The sequence below is a fragment of the Bradysia coprophila genome (genome assembly GCF_014529535.1).
Source record: "Bradysia coprophila strain Holo2 chromosome IV unlocalized genomic scaffold, BU_Bcop_v1 contig_84, whole genome shotgun sequence".
Taxonomy (NCBI): Eukaryota; Metazoa; Arthropoda; class Insecta; order Diptera; family Sciaridae; genus Bradysia; species Bradysia coprophila.
In genome coordinates, this window is record NW_023503376.1 from 5,777,757 (window position 1) to 5,798,398 (window position 20,642).

The 20,642-nt window shown below is 36.2% G+C and overlaps 1 protein-coding gene and 1 long non-coding RNA gene across 2 annotated transcripts; one reads left to right on the top strand and one right to left on the bottom strand.

The window, feature by feature from the left end:
* Nucleotides 1-600: 600 nt before the first annotated feature.
* LOC119072863 lies at nucleotides 601-3,512 on the bottom strand. The gene is made up of 2 exons (XM_037178170.1): nucleotides 3,303-3,512; nucleotides 601-2,007 (listed from the first exon to the last, which is right to left on the bottom strand). Exons 1-2 carry the CDS (start codon nucleotides 3,319-3,321, stop codon nucleotides 749-751), a joined length of 1,278 nt encoding a protein of 425 aa, XP_037034065.1. The 5' UTR covers nucleotides 3,322-3,512; the 3' UTR covers nucleotides 601-748.
* Nucleotides 3,513-15,977: 12,465 nt separating this feature from the next.
* LOC119072959 lies at nucleotides 15,978-17,106 on the top strand. Its single transcript, XR_005086965.1, has 3 exons — nucleotides 15,978-16,810; nucleotides 16,873-16,945; nucleotides 17,001-17,106. It is a non-coding gene; the product is annotated as an uncharacterized LOC119072959 (long non-coding RNA).
* Nucleotides 17,107-20,642: the final 3,536 nt, after the last annotated feature.

Here is a 20,642-nt window from a genome sequence, read left to right on the forward strand (position 1 = left end):
TACACTGAGATATGTACAGTTGAAGTTTTCAACCGACTTACACTTTTTTTACAGAAATTTCTCGAGGTACACAGGCATGGTTGTGTGGGGTGTCATTAGAAAGGTAGTTTTATGTACTTTCAGGGAAAATAGGGTCTTATTGGGGTTCGGAAGCATCTACGACTAGTTATGAGCAGTTGAAATATTTAAGTGCTTATATCGAATCGAAGATGCTACCAGCCTTCCGTAAGCTCTACTTTCCCTGAAAGTACATGCAATTACCTTTCTAATGACACCCCACACGATCCTATACGGCTCGTGTAACTGGAGAAATTTTTGTAAGAAAAGTGAAGTTTTCGATTTTTGATGACCTCATACCAGCCACAAAAGCTTCGAAGAATTTTTTTGAAAGTGGTTTTGGCTTCTGGTCCGATGCGTCCGATTTCGGTCTTCTGTTTTTCAGAAGAATCCCTCGCCAGAAAATTAAGAAAACTTACCGCTGGTAAAAGGAGACAAATTTTTGTTGATTGGTCAGAGTCGTAAGAGAAATTTGCATCCAAAAGTTATCGGGGCTTCCTTGTCGGCATGTGCATGCCAAGGTAGTTTTTAATTGAAACTACATCGATGCACTTAGAAAACTAAAACAAAATTTATTTGAAAACAATCGGTGGTTGCTTGGGACAAAGTACAATTAGCAGCTCAGTCAATTGGAATATTAGCAGCTCATGAAGCTCAGTCATTATGGTAGAAGTTTCAATAAAATAATTTTCTAAAACAAAAACTCGACCGACGTCAATTTGTTCGAAATGTTTTCCTTGCATTGAGTGACTCGTTTGAACGTATCGGTTTTGCGGAAGGCGTTGAGCAGTTCCTTCTTCTGCTCACTGTCCTGATTCACTTGACTGGCATCGTGGTAAACAATGTAGCTAACCTTCTGCAGTTTTGGTCCATTCAACGCAATGCAGTCCAGTACTGCTTCCAAGCTCAACATCGGTCGGTATGACTGTTTGTAACGCAAATGAGTCAACGACTTGCCTTTCGTAATTTCCATTAGAAATGCGTCGTTCACAAAGTCGGTTTCGTAGAGATCCAACCGGCGAAGATTTGTCAAGCGATGTAATTGCTTCACGGTTTTAACATTCAGTGGCAGGCTGTTATCGATATCAATCGAACACATTGACAGCGTCTGGATCTTGTTGTGGTTGATCAACGCGCCAAACAATTTGTCAACGTCAATGGATGCGGAAGCATTCGTCAATTTTAATGAAGTCAGTCGGTTGAACAGGCTAAATGGGCTGAAGTTCGCCGGTGCACAGTTGAACTGACATTCCAGTTCGTTCAATTTAACCAATTGATCGACACTCTCGATCAAAATGTCGGGAAATTCTGCAAAGCATTTCCGCATAGTCAGCGATTCCAATTCGGTTTTTGAATTTGCCAGGCACGTTTGTAGGTGCATTGGCTCGACTGCACAATTTTTCAATCTTAATTCCTTTAACGGTGGTAGTTCGCTCAGAAAACCACTGTCGATTTCGGTAAAATGTTTGAAGTTCAGCGTCAACGATTCCAGATTATTGAAACTTTTCAATTTTTCCATAAATCCCTCGGTCGGAGTCCAATTTTCTGGGAATTTTATCGAAATGTGTTTGAGGTTCGTTGGTAGCTGTAACAAATCATTGGGAACGGTATGGTGCAGCACGACTTTCTCCAAATATTTACAATTCCTCCGAAGCAATTCCATTGTCTCCTGAATTGAAATACCCGGCTCACCATCACCGTTGATCTCGATTTCAGTAATGAATCGACCGACTTTTGATAGTAGAAAATCTGCCGTTTCAACGTCGTCACAAATATCCGTCCACAACTGTAGCCGATGCGGAAATAGTCGATGAGCATTGTATTCTAATCGCTTACAAAGTGTACTGGCCAGAATCAGATCGTTTACGTTGAGGTGGGCGAATATATCCAAAAAGCAGTAGTCATTAAGATCGAGAAGACTCAGTTGAGATGGTGATGCAGAAGATGGTGCTGAAACGAATGGGAAACAAATGACAAACTATTATTATGGATCGTTTTTATGGGACAAAAAATTAATTTAAAGGCTTTGGACGACCCCTAAAGGTACTATGTGTCGCATTTCAAACAAAACTGTTTTTCGAAACGAGAAAAAATTGGTTTCTAATCATCAGCTATTTATTGGCACTTCGGGTTCAATTCGTATAAATTCTGTGGAGCACATTGGGTCCAATATGGCCAATTCGGGCCTGCCTACCAAAAACATGTTTTTTCATTTTAATTGTAATTTTGAGTTGGACACCGTATCTGTTCGCCCTTTTGATAGGGGTTGTTTATATAGAAAATGTGCGGACATACAAGACCTTTTCTCGTGAAATTGATTCTTGAAAATTCTCGAAATTTTTGAAAATGCTCAAAATTCTTAACCTTTTGCGCGACTATAACGAGTGACACTCGTGCCAGACATGCCGAAACGTTATGGTTTCTATTGTTCTCAATAGAAGTGCAACAGGTTAAATTAAAGAATTTTCAAAAATTTAAATTCTTGAAAAATCTGGAAAATTCCCAAAATGATCGAAATTTCCAAAACTCTCGAAAAAAAATCCTGAAAATAGGCCCTGACATAAAACGTTTGTTCGGCTGATACTTGGAATTGAAGAATTTCATAATCGAATTCTAACTGCTGATTGGCCATAGCAATGTAAAAAGCACGTTAGCTTCATTTATCGCCTAAATTCTCTTTTGTTTTTGACACGACAAAGAACAAAAACGATATGTTAGGCGATATATCAAGCAATAAGTCGTTTTTTTGCATCGATCTGAATATCCACAGTAATAATACACAAAACCAAACATTCGAAAATTGACTGAAAAATCCAATTTCGATCAAAATTCCATAAAAATCGAATTACACTTTAATCTCTTGAACGCTCTTGTATTCAGCAGCGAGTGCACATTGCACTACAACAATAACGAAAATCGAACCAAAAAGTGTTCTGAATTGGGCGAACATTTAACATCATAAAGTCTGATGGTAAATGCACACAATTTGCAGCTGACACGGAGTGTGCACTCTAGCCGTTCCATACACAGTCAATGGAATTTTTTTCTCCTTTTTTCCCAAAATTGTAATAAAATTTCTATAGCCCAGCATCGCCAAACTGTATTATAACAGCACAACGCATACAAAATCAACAACAAAAAGGTGGTTCGAAGTTCAAACGGTTGATTGGATTGCATAATATGCTGTTATTGAAATCAATGGCATGCATGGTTATACTGTTTTTGCGGTAAAAACGAAAACTTACAATTAATTAAATTATCCATATTGATGCAGTTCAGCTATTACAATCCGTCTATTTTATGATTGAAATTGGACAATCACAAATTGAATTCTATCGGTTTTTTGAACAGCACAATATCGAAATCGAATGATCGACTGATCGATTCTTTAATTACGCAGCAACTTCAACAACCAACCAACTAGGCCAACGATCAAAAATCAACTAAACACAAATTATCATTATTGGCGAAATGCATATACTCTGTGGACATACTCATCATACACACATATACACACAAGTCCTACAAGTTGTTCTCTTTATCTTTTCATTTTTGCATTGATGTGTGGACGGAATGTACAGTGGTGTAGAGCATGTTATATCAGAATTTTGCTATCTTTCAAAACCAAAATAATGAACAGAAATTCGACAAATCTCTCGGTACGGTTTCTTACGACCCGAAAACATTTTTGAGTGGCTAAAAATAAGTACAGTAACGTGTTCGTGCACGTGTTGGTTGTACGTTTTTCATGTTTCGGTGAAACGTTTGTGAAATCACGTAGAACATTTCTTCGCAATGCAATGAGTAATGAATGAGTAAGGATGAACAAATGAGTAGAAAAATCACCTAGAGCTAAGCTAACTTAAGATTGTTTGCTGTGTTCAGTGGTAATGAGTTTACCAATAATATAGTCATTGTACTAGGCGGTCTAAAATATTTATTTACGTATCTGTCGTGGACGGTAGAATTTTGTGAGTTGTAGGCCGAACGAGGTGACCGTTCAAAATAGATGGCCAAAATTACGAGAAAAATTCTGAAATTTATGGCCAAGACATTAAAAAAAATAAAAATATTTTCGCAACAAGTGACATAAAGTAGGACTTTCCGTTGCCTTTATTGCGAAAAACGTATACAACTCGATGATAAATGCTTTTTTAGGCACACGATGTGTATTGTCATCGGCCTACGGCTTCGAGTGGCAATCTACACATCTAGTGCCTAACAGAGCATTTAACTCTCGGTTGTATAATACAGTGAACGACATCTCAAATGTCTCACTGTCATTTTTTTCAGAGAATGTCATTGTGAATTTGCAATGACACAATAAAATTCTCAGAAAAATTTGACAGTGAGACATTTGAGATGTCGTTCACTGTAGTTATTTAAATCACATGAGTCGAAAAACGATTTTTAAAAATTCAAGGTGTGTGTGTGAGAGCTGAGAGGGTATTGTAACATTCGAATGCGATTGTGAACCTCGGTAAACATCGGTTCACAACTTTGCATTCTCATGTTATAATAAACAATACCCTCTCAGCTCACACACACACCTTGAATTTTTAAAAATCGTTTTTCGGCCCGAGTCATTTAATGGCTTTTACATTCGCCTTTCATCGAAAATCACGAAAAAAACACCAAAAATTATCAATTTAATCCGAAACTAAGCACCAAACAAACACAAAATATGTCGATCACTTTAGGAACACACAAAAATATTGCAACAACACGACAACGATTCTTGACAGCGTTCGTTTTTGAAGAGAGAGAGAGAGAGAAGTCTCTCAATTTGCTATGTCTTACAATAGGTTTGTTCCAAGTAACTGTAAACACGAACTTTGACAACCCGAACAACGACAATTTCGTCCGTAGCAACGTCGCTTACGTGATATTTCATACAAATAGAGCAACGACGCCTACGCGATTTACACAGAGATATTATTGAGGTTATGGTTCTGTGGATGAAATTTGACAATTCATATGGCCTTGGAACAAACCTATATGACGAATTTGTATCATAAACACGGTGCTTTCCAGTTTGTTAACTCTAGGTGAGCAATTTCCAATATTTAATCCCTATGTGTTAGCGGGGAACATTTTGACATTTTCTAAATATGTGAATTCGAATAAAAGTCGTGTTTTCGATCAAAGTCGAATGTAAAGCATATATCAAAATCCATTTCACAAATAGTGAAAAGTAAAACATAGAAAACCAGAGAAAAAAAGATCCTTCGATCGTCACCCAAATCACACATGAAAAAGTTGAGTTTTCGCAGCGCAGTTGCAGAAATAACTATTTCTCACCTCTGGTTTTTTCCACGTGACGAACAAGAGTTCTTTCTCTTTACAACTTTGTTATGATTTTGAAAAATGGTGAAACAAATTGATGTTTCGTGGATAAAACGAGCCGTCAGAACAGTTGGAGCGTTTGCTGCGACTGAGCCCCGTACAAACCCGTACATCTATTGCGCACGTGACCCTACTTCGTCCGTCGCCCTACTCTTACCGTAAGCCTATTGCGCCCGTAAACGTCGTAAAATTCTTATGCAATGTGTAGGTCTTAAAAATTGCGCATAGCGCAATTACGAAGCCCCGTACGACGTTCCTTTCAAAAGTAACACAAACTACACTTCCCACTGATCAGTGATTTTGGAATTATCATTTTCACCTATTTATATTGATTTTACAAAAATCCAAAATGGCGGCCGACGGCCATTTTGTTAGGAGGTGGAAAGTACAACGACTGCTTTACATTCGATAATACCTTTCAAACAAAAAAATTGCATGAAATTCGGTTAAATTTTACTCGAGATATTAACAAAAAACACCACCTTCACTGTACGGCCGAGTAGCCACATATAAGCTCACTCCAAGAGACCTAGCTCACGCTCCGGTAAACCGAATTTCATAAACTTTTTTTTCCCTGATTGGTACGGTCAATACCTATCTAATAAAGCTAAAACAGACGAAATATGTTGAAATGTGGCCGACCTACCTTTAGCCTTTAAATAGCCAGAGAAATCTTTGGAAAACGTTAAAGCACCTATGGGGCCCCAGCTCTGGAGGGGTCGACCCAAAATCGCCCATCTTCGAACTTAGCCTCACTATTTCAACTACCTTTCAGGGAAATTTTTTTTTTTTGAAATCGGATTTGATTTACATAAGATATTGACGTGACAGACGGACAGACGGACAGACGGACAGACGGACAGAAGGACAGACGGACAGACGGACAGACAAAATTTTTATTGCGGATTCGTTATCTATGAACATAGGCAAACACTTTGCCCTTACCGTCTGCTTCGAATTCCATCAATTACACACGGCATCGTAATCCTATAAGCCCCTTCGTACTTCGTACGGGGCTAAAAACGGCTATTCACGCCACACACGGAAGAACAATTATGTGTTTCCCTCGGGGGAAAATAGGAAATTCGCTCTGTCAGAATTTTCTAGTTTCTCCCCTTGCCTTGGTAAACCGTTACGTAGGACATGTGGTACCATGTTGCTTTAATGATTTCCCGCGTCGGATGTAATTAAACAACCAATAGATAAAAGTAGTTGGAGACTCTGACGTTAAAAATTGACAGGCCTGGCTATTAACTCCAAGAAAATCGAGAAAATGATATGACAGAACAGACAATATTTCCACCAGTGTAAGGTCATCTGATCAGATCAGCTGTTTATTTACATCAAATATAAAATAATAAAATATTGAACTCACTCAACGCTCGGTAATTAGATGGTAATTCGTACTTGGTAATTGGCAATTTTTAGCCCCGTACGAAGTACGAAGGGGCTTATAGGATTACGATGCCGTGTGTAATTGATGGAATTCGAAGCAGACGGTAAGGGCAAAGTGTTTGCCTATGTTCATAGATGACGAATCCGCAATAAAAATTTGGGCCGTCTGTCCGTCTGTCCGTCTGTCCGTCACGTCGATATCTTGAGTAAATCAAATCCGATTTCAAAAAAAATTTTTTCTCTGAAAGATAGTCAAAATAGTGAGGCTAAGTTCGAAGATGGGCATATTCGGGTCGGCCCTTCGTGAGTTAGGCCCACCTAAGTGATTTAAGGTCTTTTGGTGATATTTATGGCAAAATAAACGATGGAAATGTAAATGAATAAATGACACGGCAAATGATAGGTATTGTCAATACCAATCCAGGAAAAAAAAGTTTTTTAAAATCGGGTGAGTGGACCGTGAGTTAGGGCCTTAGAAGTGAAAAGCTACTAGGGCCCTATGTGTATTTTACATATAACTCGAGTAAGTTTCATATGTTTTTCGTAATTTTTGTTTCATTTGAAAGATAATCGAACACCGAATAGAATGTTGTTGAAAAAAAAAATTTGGGTCCTTGGACTAAGGCCGCTACTAGGGCCCTATGTGTATTTTACATATAACTCGAGCAAATTTCATCCGTTTTTCGTAATTTTTGTTTCATTTGGAAGGTAATCAAAGGCCGAATAGAATGTTGTTGAAAAAAAAATTAAATTTGGGTCCTCGGACTAAGGCCGCTACTAGGGCCCTATGTGTATTTTACATACAACTCGAGTAAATTTCATTCGTTTTTCGTAATTTTTGTGTCATTTGGAAGGTAATCGAACGCCGAATAGAAAGTTGTTGAAAAAAAAAATTAAATTTGGGTCCTTGGACTAAGGCCACTACTAGGGCCCTATGTGTATTTTACATAGAACTCGAGTAAATTTCATTCGTTTTTCGTAATTTTTGTGTCATTTGGAAGGTAATCGAACGCCGAATAGAAAGTTGTTGAAAAAAAATTAAATTTGGGTCCTTGGACTAAGGCCACTATTAGGGCCCTATGTGTATTTTACATTGAACTCGAGTAAATTTCATTCGTTTTTCGTAATTTTTGTGTCATTTGGAAGGTAATCAAAGGCCGAATAGAATGTTGTTGAAAAAAAATTAAATTTGGGTCCTCGGACTAAGGCCGCTACTAGGGCCCTATGGGTATTTTACATACAACTCGAGTAAATTTCATCCGTTTTTCGTAATTTTTGTTTCATTTGAAAGATAATCGAACACCGAATAGAATGTTGTTGAAAAAAAAATTAAATTTGGGTCCTTTGACTAAGGCCGCTACTAGGGCCCTATGTGTATTTTACATACAACTCGAGTAAATTTCATCCGTTTTTCGTAATTTTTGTTTCATTTGAAAGATAATCGAACACCGAATAGAATGTTGTTGAAAAAAAAAATAAATTTGGGTCCTTTGACTAAGGCCGTTACTAGGGCCCTATGTGTATTTTACATATAACTCGAGCAAATTTCATCCGTTTTTCGTAATTTTTGTTTCATTTGGAAGGTAATCAAAGGCCGAATAGAATGTTATTGAAAAAAATTAAATTTGGGTCCTCGGACTAAGGCCGCTACTAGGGCCCTATGTGTATTTTACATATAACTCGAGCAAATTTCATACGTTTTTCGTATTTTTTGTTTCATTTGGAAGGTAATCAAAGGCCGAATAGAATGTAGTTGAAAAAAAAATAAATTTGGATCCTCGGACTGAGGCCGATACTAGGCCTATGTGTATTTATACTCAATAAATTAAAATTTTAGGGCTATTTGAAAGTTTTGTTTTATTTGAAAGGAACTTCGTACGGGGCTTCGTAATTGCGCTATGCGCAATTTCTAAGATGTACACATTACATAATAATTTTACTTTAACTACTTTAACCGGCGCATAGGCTTACGGTCAAAGTAGGGTGACAGACGCACTAGGGTCACGTACGCAATAGATATACGGGTTTGTACGGGGCTCAGTCGCAGCAAACGCTCCGACTGTTCTGATGGCTCGTTTAAAACAATTCCTAGGCGAATCACTTTGGAAATGATTCTGAATCTGAGTTTTTTTTAGTCTGACTGATTCGAATCCATACTATTCCCGAAAGTCATGCGTGCTTCGATTAACTGTCAAATTCAAATTTTGAATAAATGGAGATATGTGTAACTTACTCAGTAAACCCCAGAAAATGAGTCATTACTTCAATGACATTAGCGTTAATACTACATTAACCAGTCACTGGGAAATGAGTTTTGTTATCTTGTGGCCAGAAAATGCGTCATTATTGTACTTTTCAAAACCTGTTTTTTGCATTTTCTGGTCATAAGACAACAAAGTACAGTACTTTCTTGCTGGGAAATTTTTTGTTGAGGCATATGGGATGCATACCTCGTCTTCGGCTGGAAATAGAACCATATCCGTTAACAAAATATGTCCCAGTAAGACAGTACAGTACTATTTTTCGTCTCTCTACTTTTATCTTCATCATGAATACTTAGTCCCTGGCACTGGAGACCTTGCTTGCTGTGAACTCTTACAACTTACAAGAATAACCACACCGCAAAAATGTGTTTCTTGTTTGTTGAATCCAATTTATTTTTGTACAAAAACTTTCAAATCCGTGTTCGATGAACGTTAAAAATTGTAGATTAATAATAAATAAAAGCCAATTCCAACGAAATGGATTTACAGTCTGCATGATAAAAATCTTGTTGGAATTGAGAATATTTTATTGAATAATTCACACATTCAATCGTCGTCGTACGTTTTAAACAAATAATCGAAACAAATAGTTCAATGAGAAGTTATTAATAAACGACACACTCATTTTTCTATCCAAACACTATAATGTCGTTCTCGTCTCGGTGTAGTGCAACATCATATAAATAAAATAACAAAATCAACGTTCAAGTTCTATTGGCTTAGCTATCCATCATTTGAAATTATTTATTGTTGTTGAAGAAACTTGAACATTTACAGAACTGGTAATTTACCAATATGTGTGCGCATTGTGTCTGATCTATTTTAGTTTTAGTTGCAAAATGATTTCTTTCAATACGGTACTGATGGCTACCATCTGTTGTTGACACCGACTGCAGAAATGAACGACAAGCTCAATTGTTCAGAATAATGAAGTAAAAGATTTGAAACCATCCGTTTGAAAATACTTAGATCAAAAATGAAGTAATAGATCCGATAGAGTAGAACTGATGATATGCTTGCCGTCTGTGAAACCAAAAGGATTCTGGGGACTCCAGCAATAGTGGAAGATATGATTCTTCTGATGTAACTCTGACAATGTAATCAATTTCTGTGATATTTGGATTTTCGGGTATTTTTTGTCTAAAATGCACAAACTCTGCAAAAGTGGTTCTGTTCAAAATATGAGTATAATGTGAACATTCCACACGTGTAAGAGTTGTTGAATGTTGAAGCTATGTGGGTTGAATTTATTTGCTTAAAATTTCATACAAAAAGCTTCATTTCCCATCCATGAGAACAAGAAACCTGAAACAATAACTGAAGTTCAGTTACTGAACTACGAAGTACGAAGTCGTTTTTGAAAGTATCAACAAAAATAGGAAAAAGTAAAATTTTAGAACTTTTTTCGTGTTTAACTTCGATTTTAAACGGATGTATTTTAGTCAGAACCAACCGTGGAAATATTTAGCATCAGATTCTGTACAGTACCAAACACGCAGACCGATAAATTTGAATGTTATACAATACAGAAAACTGTTGTTTAATGAGACCAGTATCGATTGCCTGATGTTCTTTCATGATATTTGTTGGTCTTTCGGTTTATAGCACCAGTTATCATCTAATTAAAATTAGTGAAAACTAACGATTCGTCAAACTTTTCTAGTTTCATAAAGTTGGTTTCGTTTGTTTATTGGTTGTTTCGACTGTCGTAAACATTGATACAAAACTATGAAAATTAAAATACTGACTGCATCGTCAACAAACATTTGAGCATGCATTCGAAATAAGCCACTGAGTTAGTGGTAAAAAGGTCACAGGCCGCAGATGATGTTGAATTAAGAATGTGTACCGCATGAGTACATGAGTATGCAGAGACGTAATATAATTTATATTTTAATCAGATTAAAAACATTGATGAAATTTCGGGGTGAGTTTCATTCTGCGTCACCGTCTTTTCATTTATTGTTGTACTTTGAACCTTTCACAACTTTTTGAAATTATGTCTTGTATTTCCCAAATTAGGTCTTGATGCCTACGAATTTTAATCTCTTATTAAGAAACAAACACAACAGCTGACATGGCACTTCGATATCGAGCCGTATATATTACCTTTGAGTTTTGTTTGTAAATACATAAATTGAGCCAATTTATCGGCGAAGAAAAGGTGAACAAAAGGGGGATTACATGTTATGAAATTAGAAAAATATTTACACTTTCTGTCTTAACCATATGGAACGAAGTGTTGCGGGAAAAGCACACGAGAAATCTTTACCGTGAGAGAGGGGCTGACAATTAAATTGAACATCATCAATACTATACAGCACAATGACTGTCAACGGTTATTCAGAAAGTACTTAGTAGAAAATTGATCTCAATTTGATATTTCTATATAAATAGTCAACTTGGAGACATACACAAAGAAGTTGAAACTGAAGTTTGAAATTTTTAACGATTTTTTTTGCTGCACGCGTAACAGGATTTCAACCGGAGTCGATTATGCAGGCACGCCGATTTCTAGGTGGCGTTGGGTCATGAAGCACCCAACAACAATATTTTAGTTCAAACAGGTTCATGTATTTTCAGTTCAGGTTCCATAAATACAGTAGCTCTGACCTGTTTCGAGCTTTAGCAAATCACTTAGAGAACTACTTAAATACGGAAAATCTATTGTATGCAGTTCAGTAATAGATGTTTGAGCCTCAAAATAACAAAATTTTCCCATATTTTCTTAAATTTTCCCATATTTTCTTAAATTTTTCCAGATTTTCCTTAATTTGGAAAAATAGCAAGAAAATTTGGGAAAATATAGAAAAATGTAATCTACACATCTATACATACCTCAATTTAACGTATAGAAGAACAAATTTCTAACATAATTAAGGTGACTATAGTGCCTAAAAACATTTTTATCACTCGGTTGCACAATGGTTATTTACGACATCGGGTACAAATGTCCTTTATCATACTTTAGATGTGTAATTATTGCACAAGACCGGACACATGTCTAATAATAGTAGGTTACAGTGCACCCTGCGAAAATGATTCATTACATGGGGGAACAATTTTGAGATACGAGCAACTCACAAGTGTGTGTCTAAGCGTCAAGGTTTAAAAACTGTTATTTTGACAAGGGTAGAGTTTGCATATCCGAGCCGAAGGCGATGTATGTAACTACCCGCGTCAAAATAACAGTTTTCAAACCGAGGCGCTTAAACACACACGCGTGAGTTGCGAGTTTCAAAATTGTTCCACAATGTAATGAATCATTGCAGCAGGGTGCACTGTATTCTATTTTATTGCTTGCCCATGCGAAAATTGATTCTTACATATCAATTTCTATAAATAGCAACAAAAGCTGATTTAAATACAACCATCTCTGTAGACAAAATCAACAAAACAAATAGAAATTTTTTCGGCACTATAAAACCAGTACACAGCCGAAATCGGCTCATACTTCTTCATAAAATATCCCGAAAATATTGGTACAGCAGTACCAACCGTACCGAAAGTGATCGAAGTGATCACACCATAGCAGGTGCCATGTTGTCATTGAATTGTTATTCCGTACCATGATAATACATTCTAAGCAATGATTTTGTTGTTTTTGTTATTTAGACGAAAAATTTTGCAGTGAAGTGAAAAATTTATCAATGTGTGAAGTGTTTTCGAATTTAAGTGAAAAATACGCAACTAAAAGTGCTCGCTATGTGTGTTCATAACAAATATTGAAATTATTGCTAGAACAAAGATGGGTGACGCTTTCAGTTTTGTGATTTTTCTTTTTATGAATTGAAATTCTTTTGCCACACTGAACTCTCGCCACTGCAAAATAATTGTCCAAAAACACAAAACATCAATAATTATTCCCGTTTTCATGTTAAAAAGCATAAAATATTTCAGATGACGCATTCACCTTCATATGGCTGCACCCGACGAAAACTGATTTTACATGAATGACTCGAGCACCCTGCGAAAATAGAGATTGCCTGACGAAAGTGTCACGCAAATATCCCTCAGAGAATCGACCATTTTCGTGGGGGGCAAATTGATATGTATGAATCAATTTTCGCATGTGGCAAGCAATAAAGTACTTTGCACCCCGAATCTAACGATTTAAAATAGAAAAATGATATGCTGGAACTAATGAAGTCATAGATTGCGTTAATGCGTTATCCTACAACACACAAGATGTAAGATACTTAATAGAGAGTTTGCGCAAATTACTTATAAGTTGACATAGTCAGATCTGACTGACTTGTTATTGGGCTACGGCCTGTTAGTTAGTCATTAAACGTGAAAAAATAAAATAAATAAAATAGAAATAGTAATGATAATAATTCAACTTATAATTTAACATGAGTCATATCTTCATACAAGAAATTCTAGAAGTTTGCTGCTATTCATTGCATTAAGTGTTAGTTTCGCCGATGATGCCTATTCGTACCTGTTGACTTTTAGAAGCAAAACACACATAAATGGCTTCTTATCGAATGGAATTTATTTATTATCCCAAAATTTCAATAGACGACAAACAGTAACGCATATATCGTGACAAATTTAAAGTTTATATTCGTTCCCCATATTCCCATTCATTTTCCCGTTAGTCCTTTTCCGGCATAAAAGAAAATCGAAAAATCTAAACATCAGCTTTTCCAAGCATATACATGAGTTGTAAATCGGATTTAAATGACGGTAAACTAGGGACGGAGCATGGCTTTGCAACTTTAACAGAAAATTGAAGAAAGGTGAATATGTTAGAGAATAACATGAGTAATGTGCTTTCAGCGCTAATAGGAAAACGGAACCATTGACATTTTTCATCGACATGTGTGTGTATACACATAACGGAGAAGATTGTGTCGTGTAAGCAGGTTTTTGAAACGAATCTTTTCTATCAGGGAAAAATGTACACTTTGAAGCTGTTAATACCGTTTTGCTATCCCATCAAAACGAATACATTCACGCAGAACGAGTTGAAGATTTAATACAAACGGAACAGATCATAAAGAACAAGAACTTCGATGATTTGATAAGCTTAAAAGTCTTAAGATACAAATTAAACGTATTCACCGTTCGGCTAAGACTGTTGAACGGAGACCGTATGAATATACTTGTCGTCAAACGATGTTATTTTTGTGTTTATTGCAAAATTTATATTTAAAGCCATTTGAATGTTCAGTCGTCTGTGTTTGCCTATTTCCTCTGAGAATGAACAAATCCCAAAGGTTTGCAAGAAATGTGTAGCAATACAAGCGTAAAGTGATAATAACCATGTTTACGTTGTTGTATATAAGAAAGCCATTTCTGTATCAAGTTGATTTATTTCGAAGATTTTCACACCTTGGCAGCCATTGACAAGGGTTGTTTAAGATGGCATCTGAAGAGGTAATAGATAAAGGTCTCAGTACTCTTTTTTTCCTACTTCTGCTCAGACTTGGAGTTTAACCTAAGACTCAAAACGGAACGGCTACATTTCGTCTTCACATCTATTTCACATCATGGCTGATTTGAACAACTCTGAGTGGTATCTGATCCGTAAATGAAAATCCCATTTATGTTTTGTTACCAACACTAACGTGAACCGACGACGTCATCATTTCAAGATTCAAAATAAAGTCTGACTGATATGAATTCAATGGTTTCAAGAAAAACCCATTTTCTCCACATTTCCGAAATCGATGAAAATTCGACAGCTGAACCTTAACTTAGGGTCACCCTACGTGCTTGTTTAAAAAACTTTTCCTTTTGAGCGAATTGTTTATAGATAAATGCAGGTGCAGAAATGCTCACAGATGGAGAATTAGCGCCGTTAAATTTCTAACTTCTGACTAGGAATATTTGATAATTCATTTGATTGATAAAATATTGATAAAATATTGATTATTTCCTTAGAATCGATTTTATAGATGTTTTCAAAAATCAATATTAATCGAATGTTATATCGATAGTCTGATGATCATTTTGTTGTCCGCTTACAAGTGTCATTCCGCTGGCCCGGAACTAATTTTTTTCTGGAAAATTAAAAATCGATTTTCCAGCCGGAAAAGCCATTTATCTACCAAAGGACCAACACTTTTCAATAAACTTTTATTTTCTGGAAAAGGTGATTCAATACCAACATTGAAGCAGCGAACAAAGTCGGTTAAAAATTCGTTGAATCTCAAGGTTCTAGAGCTGGGAAGATGTATCAATCAATTTCTATGATGCATCAGAGTGATTAATTAATAGAAACTGACCTCTAGCAACCAAAAAAACCGATAAAAAAATCCAGCAAGACTCGTAGACTTGCAAGAACCTACGTACTTTACTCTTTAAAAGTTTCTAGTTATTCTAAAAATTTGGTGAAGAAAATTCGACGAATTAGACTACCACCCAATTATGTGTTGATATCGTTGGATGTAGTCTCCTTATTCACGAAGATTCCGAAAGATTTGGTTGTATCAGCCGTTAACAAGAGATGGACAAAAATCAAGAAATTCACCAATCTACCAAAAGATGAATTCATCGTTGGATTAATGGTACCTGATGAATGCTGCTTTCAATTTGATGGGAAATTCTATCGTCAAGTGTTTGGTTCTCCAATGGGATCACCTGCCAGCCCAGTTTTCGCAGATTTAGTCATGGAGATTTTAGAAGATGATGTCATTCGAAAGCTGAAATTCAAATTACCTTTCTACTGGCGGTTTGTTGATGACATCATAACAGCTGTTCCGGCAGACAAAGTCAATGAGACTAAAGCTGAATTTAACAGATATAATGAACACATCCAATTCACCGTTGAAGAAGAACAGGATTGTAGAATATCCTTCTTAGAAGTGTTATGCATACGTGATGGCCGCAGCATTAAAATTGATTGGTATCATAAAGACACATGGTCTGGCCGGTATCTTAGTTTCAAGTCGCACTTAGCTTCGTCCTACAAACGCAACACCGTTACACTTTTGACGCAAAAGATTTTCCTCCTTTCCGAACCTGAATTTCACAACAAAAATTTGGATTTGTTAAGAGAAACCCTGAGAAAAAATCTTTACCCAATTGGATTAGTTGAGAGTTTAATGAAAGTGACCAAAGAAAAGTTTGACAAGAATGAAAAAGCGCTGCCGAAAGAAAAACTTCCTATAGTTGCAGTACCTTATGTTAAAGGGTTGTTTGAAAAGCTGAAGAACATATGCAAGAATGACGTTATGCTGATTGGTAAAGGAGACAACACCCTAAAGAAGTCAGTTTTCAGTAAATTGAAAGATCCGACACCGAAGATGAAACAGTCACATGTTGTCTATTCGATTCCATGTAGTTGTGGATGTAGATATGTTGGCCAGACTTTACAGTATTTGAAGTCTAGAACTGGTCAGCATAAATATAACATAGACATCAGTAACAATGAACATAGCGCATTATGTGATCATGCAAATTCTACTGGTCACACGCCGCTATGGGAAGATGTTAAAATTGTCTATCGAGAAAGTAATCAAAAGAAGAGAGACATTCTAGAAATGATTGCGATAAAAAAGACACCGAATTGTCTCAACAAACAGACTGATTGCATATTCTTGCCGTCAACGTACAATAACATTATCTGAAATTCTGGTGAAATTTGCACTGTGTGCTGTTGCTTTGTTACACGAATTTGTGTTTTTTACGATTAGTTAGATACACTCAGTCTAGTTGAATGTCTGTTGTTACAGACTTCTTTCATTGATTAATTTAAAGATTTTTGATGTTTGTGACTACCAATGTTTAAGTTTTTAGTAAGTTGACCGGTGATTAGTTTTGCTAAGTTGTTATTCTAATGTGAAATTATGTATTTTAGTTTAGCATTGGAGTCGCATATGACGAAGCACACTTTTTAATGCGTGTCTAAACTTATTATATAAACATTCGTGGTATGTGTGTTGCTATTGTATTATGATTAGGTCCTCATGAAATTAATGTTTTCAGCCACTGATGATGGCATCTATTTGATGTCGAAATTAATTTGGCAAAAATAAATTGATTTTGGAACAAATTGAGCGATACCGATTTTCTCTACATATATTCTAAAAATATTTAATTTTGAAGCTCAAATCTTGATAACCACTAAACGGTATTTGCTCGGTTCATTAGCAACAATATGACTATCCCAATCATGTGAATCCAGTGAAAGATATATAAAACACAAATACGGTACACACAAATACCTCAGTACCACGCGTCATCTCTGTGCTCCACGCGTCACCTCAGTGTACCACGCGTCACCTCAGTGCACCACGCGTCACCTCAGTGTACCACGCGTCACCTCAGTGCACCACGCGTCACTCAGTGCACCACGCGTCACTAGTTCACATTATTGTCCACCCAACGCATCTGCAATTTTAATGAAAGTATTCATCTTAAAAATTACATAAAGCGCAATTACGAAAGCTCGGACGAAGTACCGCTCAAATAAAACAAAAATTTGCGGAGTAATTTTAGGAACCCAAATGTGAAATTTTTTACACATAACCAACAATTACTTTTCTGTTAACAGAAACTGTCTATGTTCCATTTTTTCCAAGATATGTCACTTTTACTAAAATCCAATATGGCCGCCGGCAGCCATTTTGTTGGGAGAACGTAAATTTTACTGACGCCTTACATTCGTTGATACCAATCAAACAAAAAAGTCATGAAATTCTGTCAACGTTTACTGGAGATATTTGCAAAAAGGCCCTGTGGTGACCTGGTTCACACTTCACATCACTCACAAGTCATTCATCCAATTTCCATAGGCTTTTTTGTGCCGATCGCTATTGTTAATGCCCTTCATTTGACGTATCAGTTACAAGTGTAGCGTTTAAATAATGTCAGTTACGTAAGGGGCTAAAAACGAAAATCACTGCTGCCACAATTACAACCACTGACGTCAAACTTTCTCTGTGGTAGGAGAAACCAAATAAACCTTTTAAGTCTTTATTTGGTTTAGGTGCATACTCCACATGTTAACCCGTTATGCCGTTAAATAAAAAAAAATTATAATTACGTTAATCAGTACAACCCCACCGAAGTATTAGTGCTAGTCAGAGCCGGATTAAGGTTTTCAGCGCCACGGGGCTATTAGTTTTCGAGCGCCAATTAGAAAAACATGGCTTTTATTTTTCGTGAACGTGTTAAACGTATTAAAAATAATATTAGTGTCGATATCCTGACAATATCCTAACGATCGGTTCGGAGGAATGGTAATAAGAACGTAAACTGGGTTGTAACATTCTGTAGTCTAGCTAAGTTTTGCTTCGGTCGTAAATAATTATCTTGACTGAAAGTCATGGGTCTGACGGATAATAAACACTCTAAAATGATTGTCATACTTTGTTCATTCCTATAAAACGATAACTTAAGTAATTTGCCACGGATTTCCAATTTTTTTTAATTAAAATTAAAATTAATTAAATTTTTTAGGGTAATTTTCGAAGATAGGTTAAAACGGATGGGCGATGCGATCTCTATGATACTCCCAAAAGAATTTTTGTCTCGTCTATTGATAACAAGATAACTTGAGAATTTCCATTTTTTTATCGTCAAGAAATGAAATTCCTGAGGTTAAGTTTGAAGATGAGCTAAAAAGGAACGGGTGATCTCCATGATATTCTCAAAAGAATTTTCGTCTCGAGTAATTCTGAATGTATTTCCAAAAAAGTTTTTGAATCGAGAGGACTGAAATTTCTGAGGCTAGGTTCGTTAATGGAAAGTATTGGAGTAATAATCCAGAATTCATTTCGAAAAGATTTTTTTTGAGTGATTTCGTGGTAAGCTGTTTGTAAAAAAAATTGAACGAGTTTCATTTTTGTTCAAAACATAAGCAAGAAATCTTCTTCGTATTTTCGTTACTTTAAGAATTCGTGACTTGAACTGGGATTTTGAACTTGTATGGGATTGGGATTTTATACACGCAGCTCTCAAGTTACGAATATTTATGGTTACGATAACATGAGAATCGATGGACAGTTTTATGATACAACAATCGATATAACGATATAACAATCGCAAAAATTGATTGAAAAATTCAGTCAGTGAAAGGACCTGACCTACCCGTAAGGTGGGCCTAGTTTTTTTCATTTTGCTGATATTCGTTTAAAACTGAAAGGAAGGAGAAAGTAACTGCGAGCGAAGCGAGCAAAGAATTTGTAGATTCTTTCCATCAAGAAACTTTCAAGACTATACATTCCGTGTGCAACTTTATTTTTCTTTCATGGTTTCGTGAATGAATTCTTAGACAAAATTCGTCGATACCCTGGATTGATTTTGAATAACAATTTTACATCTGCCATGTTATTACCTCTAAATGACTTTTGTAGGACATATGCTACTACTAAACGAGTATGTTGAGAACTGTCCCGATGATAAAACTGATTTACTGATCGGAAATAAAATGCCAATCAAGAATTTGAAGTTTAATTTTCCTGATTTCCCAGTATTCTGGATACAGTAGATATCAGGAATTTCCAAACAAGAAAATGTAAAAACTGTGATGCCATATCTTTTTAATTGCGCCGCAGGATTTTTTTTTTCAAATATCGGTAAAAGTAGTTTATTTTAATGAAACCAGTAAACTTAACACGATTCATTATTAATTTTCCAGCGCCACTTTTATCCAGCGCCAAGGGGCTAAGCCCCTAAAGCCCATCGTGTTAATCCGGCTCTGGTGCTAGTTGGTATATAATCCGGGAAAACTATTCACGTCGACCTGTGACCTGATAATAGTTTTTAGTTTTAGACGGCATCATTGACTGGATTCTCGGGATGTAGGATAGTGAATAGATTGTGGCTAGAATCAAGCAAAAACTATGTGTCATACATATTGCCCTTGGCGTTTGCATGAGAAAGCATGATCGAATCGGTTTGTTTGTTGACTGCATTTTTAGTTCTGTTAATTGAAATCATTTCCAACACTTCTCGTTTCTTTTTTACGGTCTCATGGTGCAGGACCCTTGCAGTTTCCCATAATGGTGTGTTTTTTTTTGTTGATTGCATGGTCACATAGTGCACTATGGTTTGCGTTCTGGATGGAAATGTTATGTTTGTGTCGGTAGATTCTAGTTTTCAGTAACTGTTCGGTATTTCCAATGTATATAAATCCGCATTCACATTTGATTTCGGAAACAGCATACGACTGTAGCATCGTTGGAGTTTTATCCTTCAATTTTGTGAACAAGGATCTTCGCATTGTGTTGTCAGCTTTCCCAACAATTACCAAATTTTCGTTGCATACGTTTTTAAGTTTTTCAAATAAACCTTTGACGTATGGAATGGCTACTACCGGTTTCACATTTTCATCTTCTTTCAAGCGTGTTCTCTGAATGATATTTTCGACAAGTTTCTTTGGATATGAGTTCTTTTCAAGTGTTGATCTCAAAAGCTCAAATTTTTTTCTTGAAATTCTGGTTCTGATAGTAATGAAATTCGTTCGGTTAGTAAGCTGATTGTGTTTCTCTTGTATGTCATCGGAAGGTGTGAATGAAAGTTTAAATAAGCGTCCAAACCACGTCTCTTTATGAAACCAATCCGTTTTCAACATTCGGTCTTCACGTATCACACGAAGTTCCAAGAATAATATGGATCCATCCT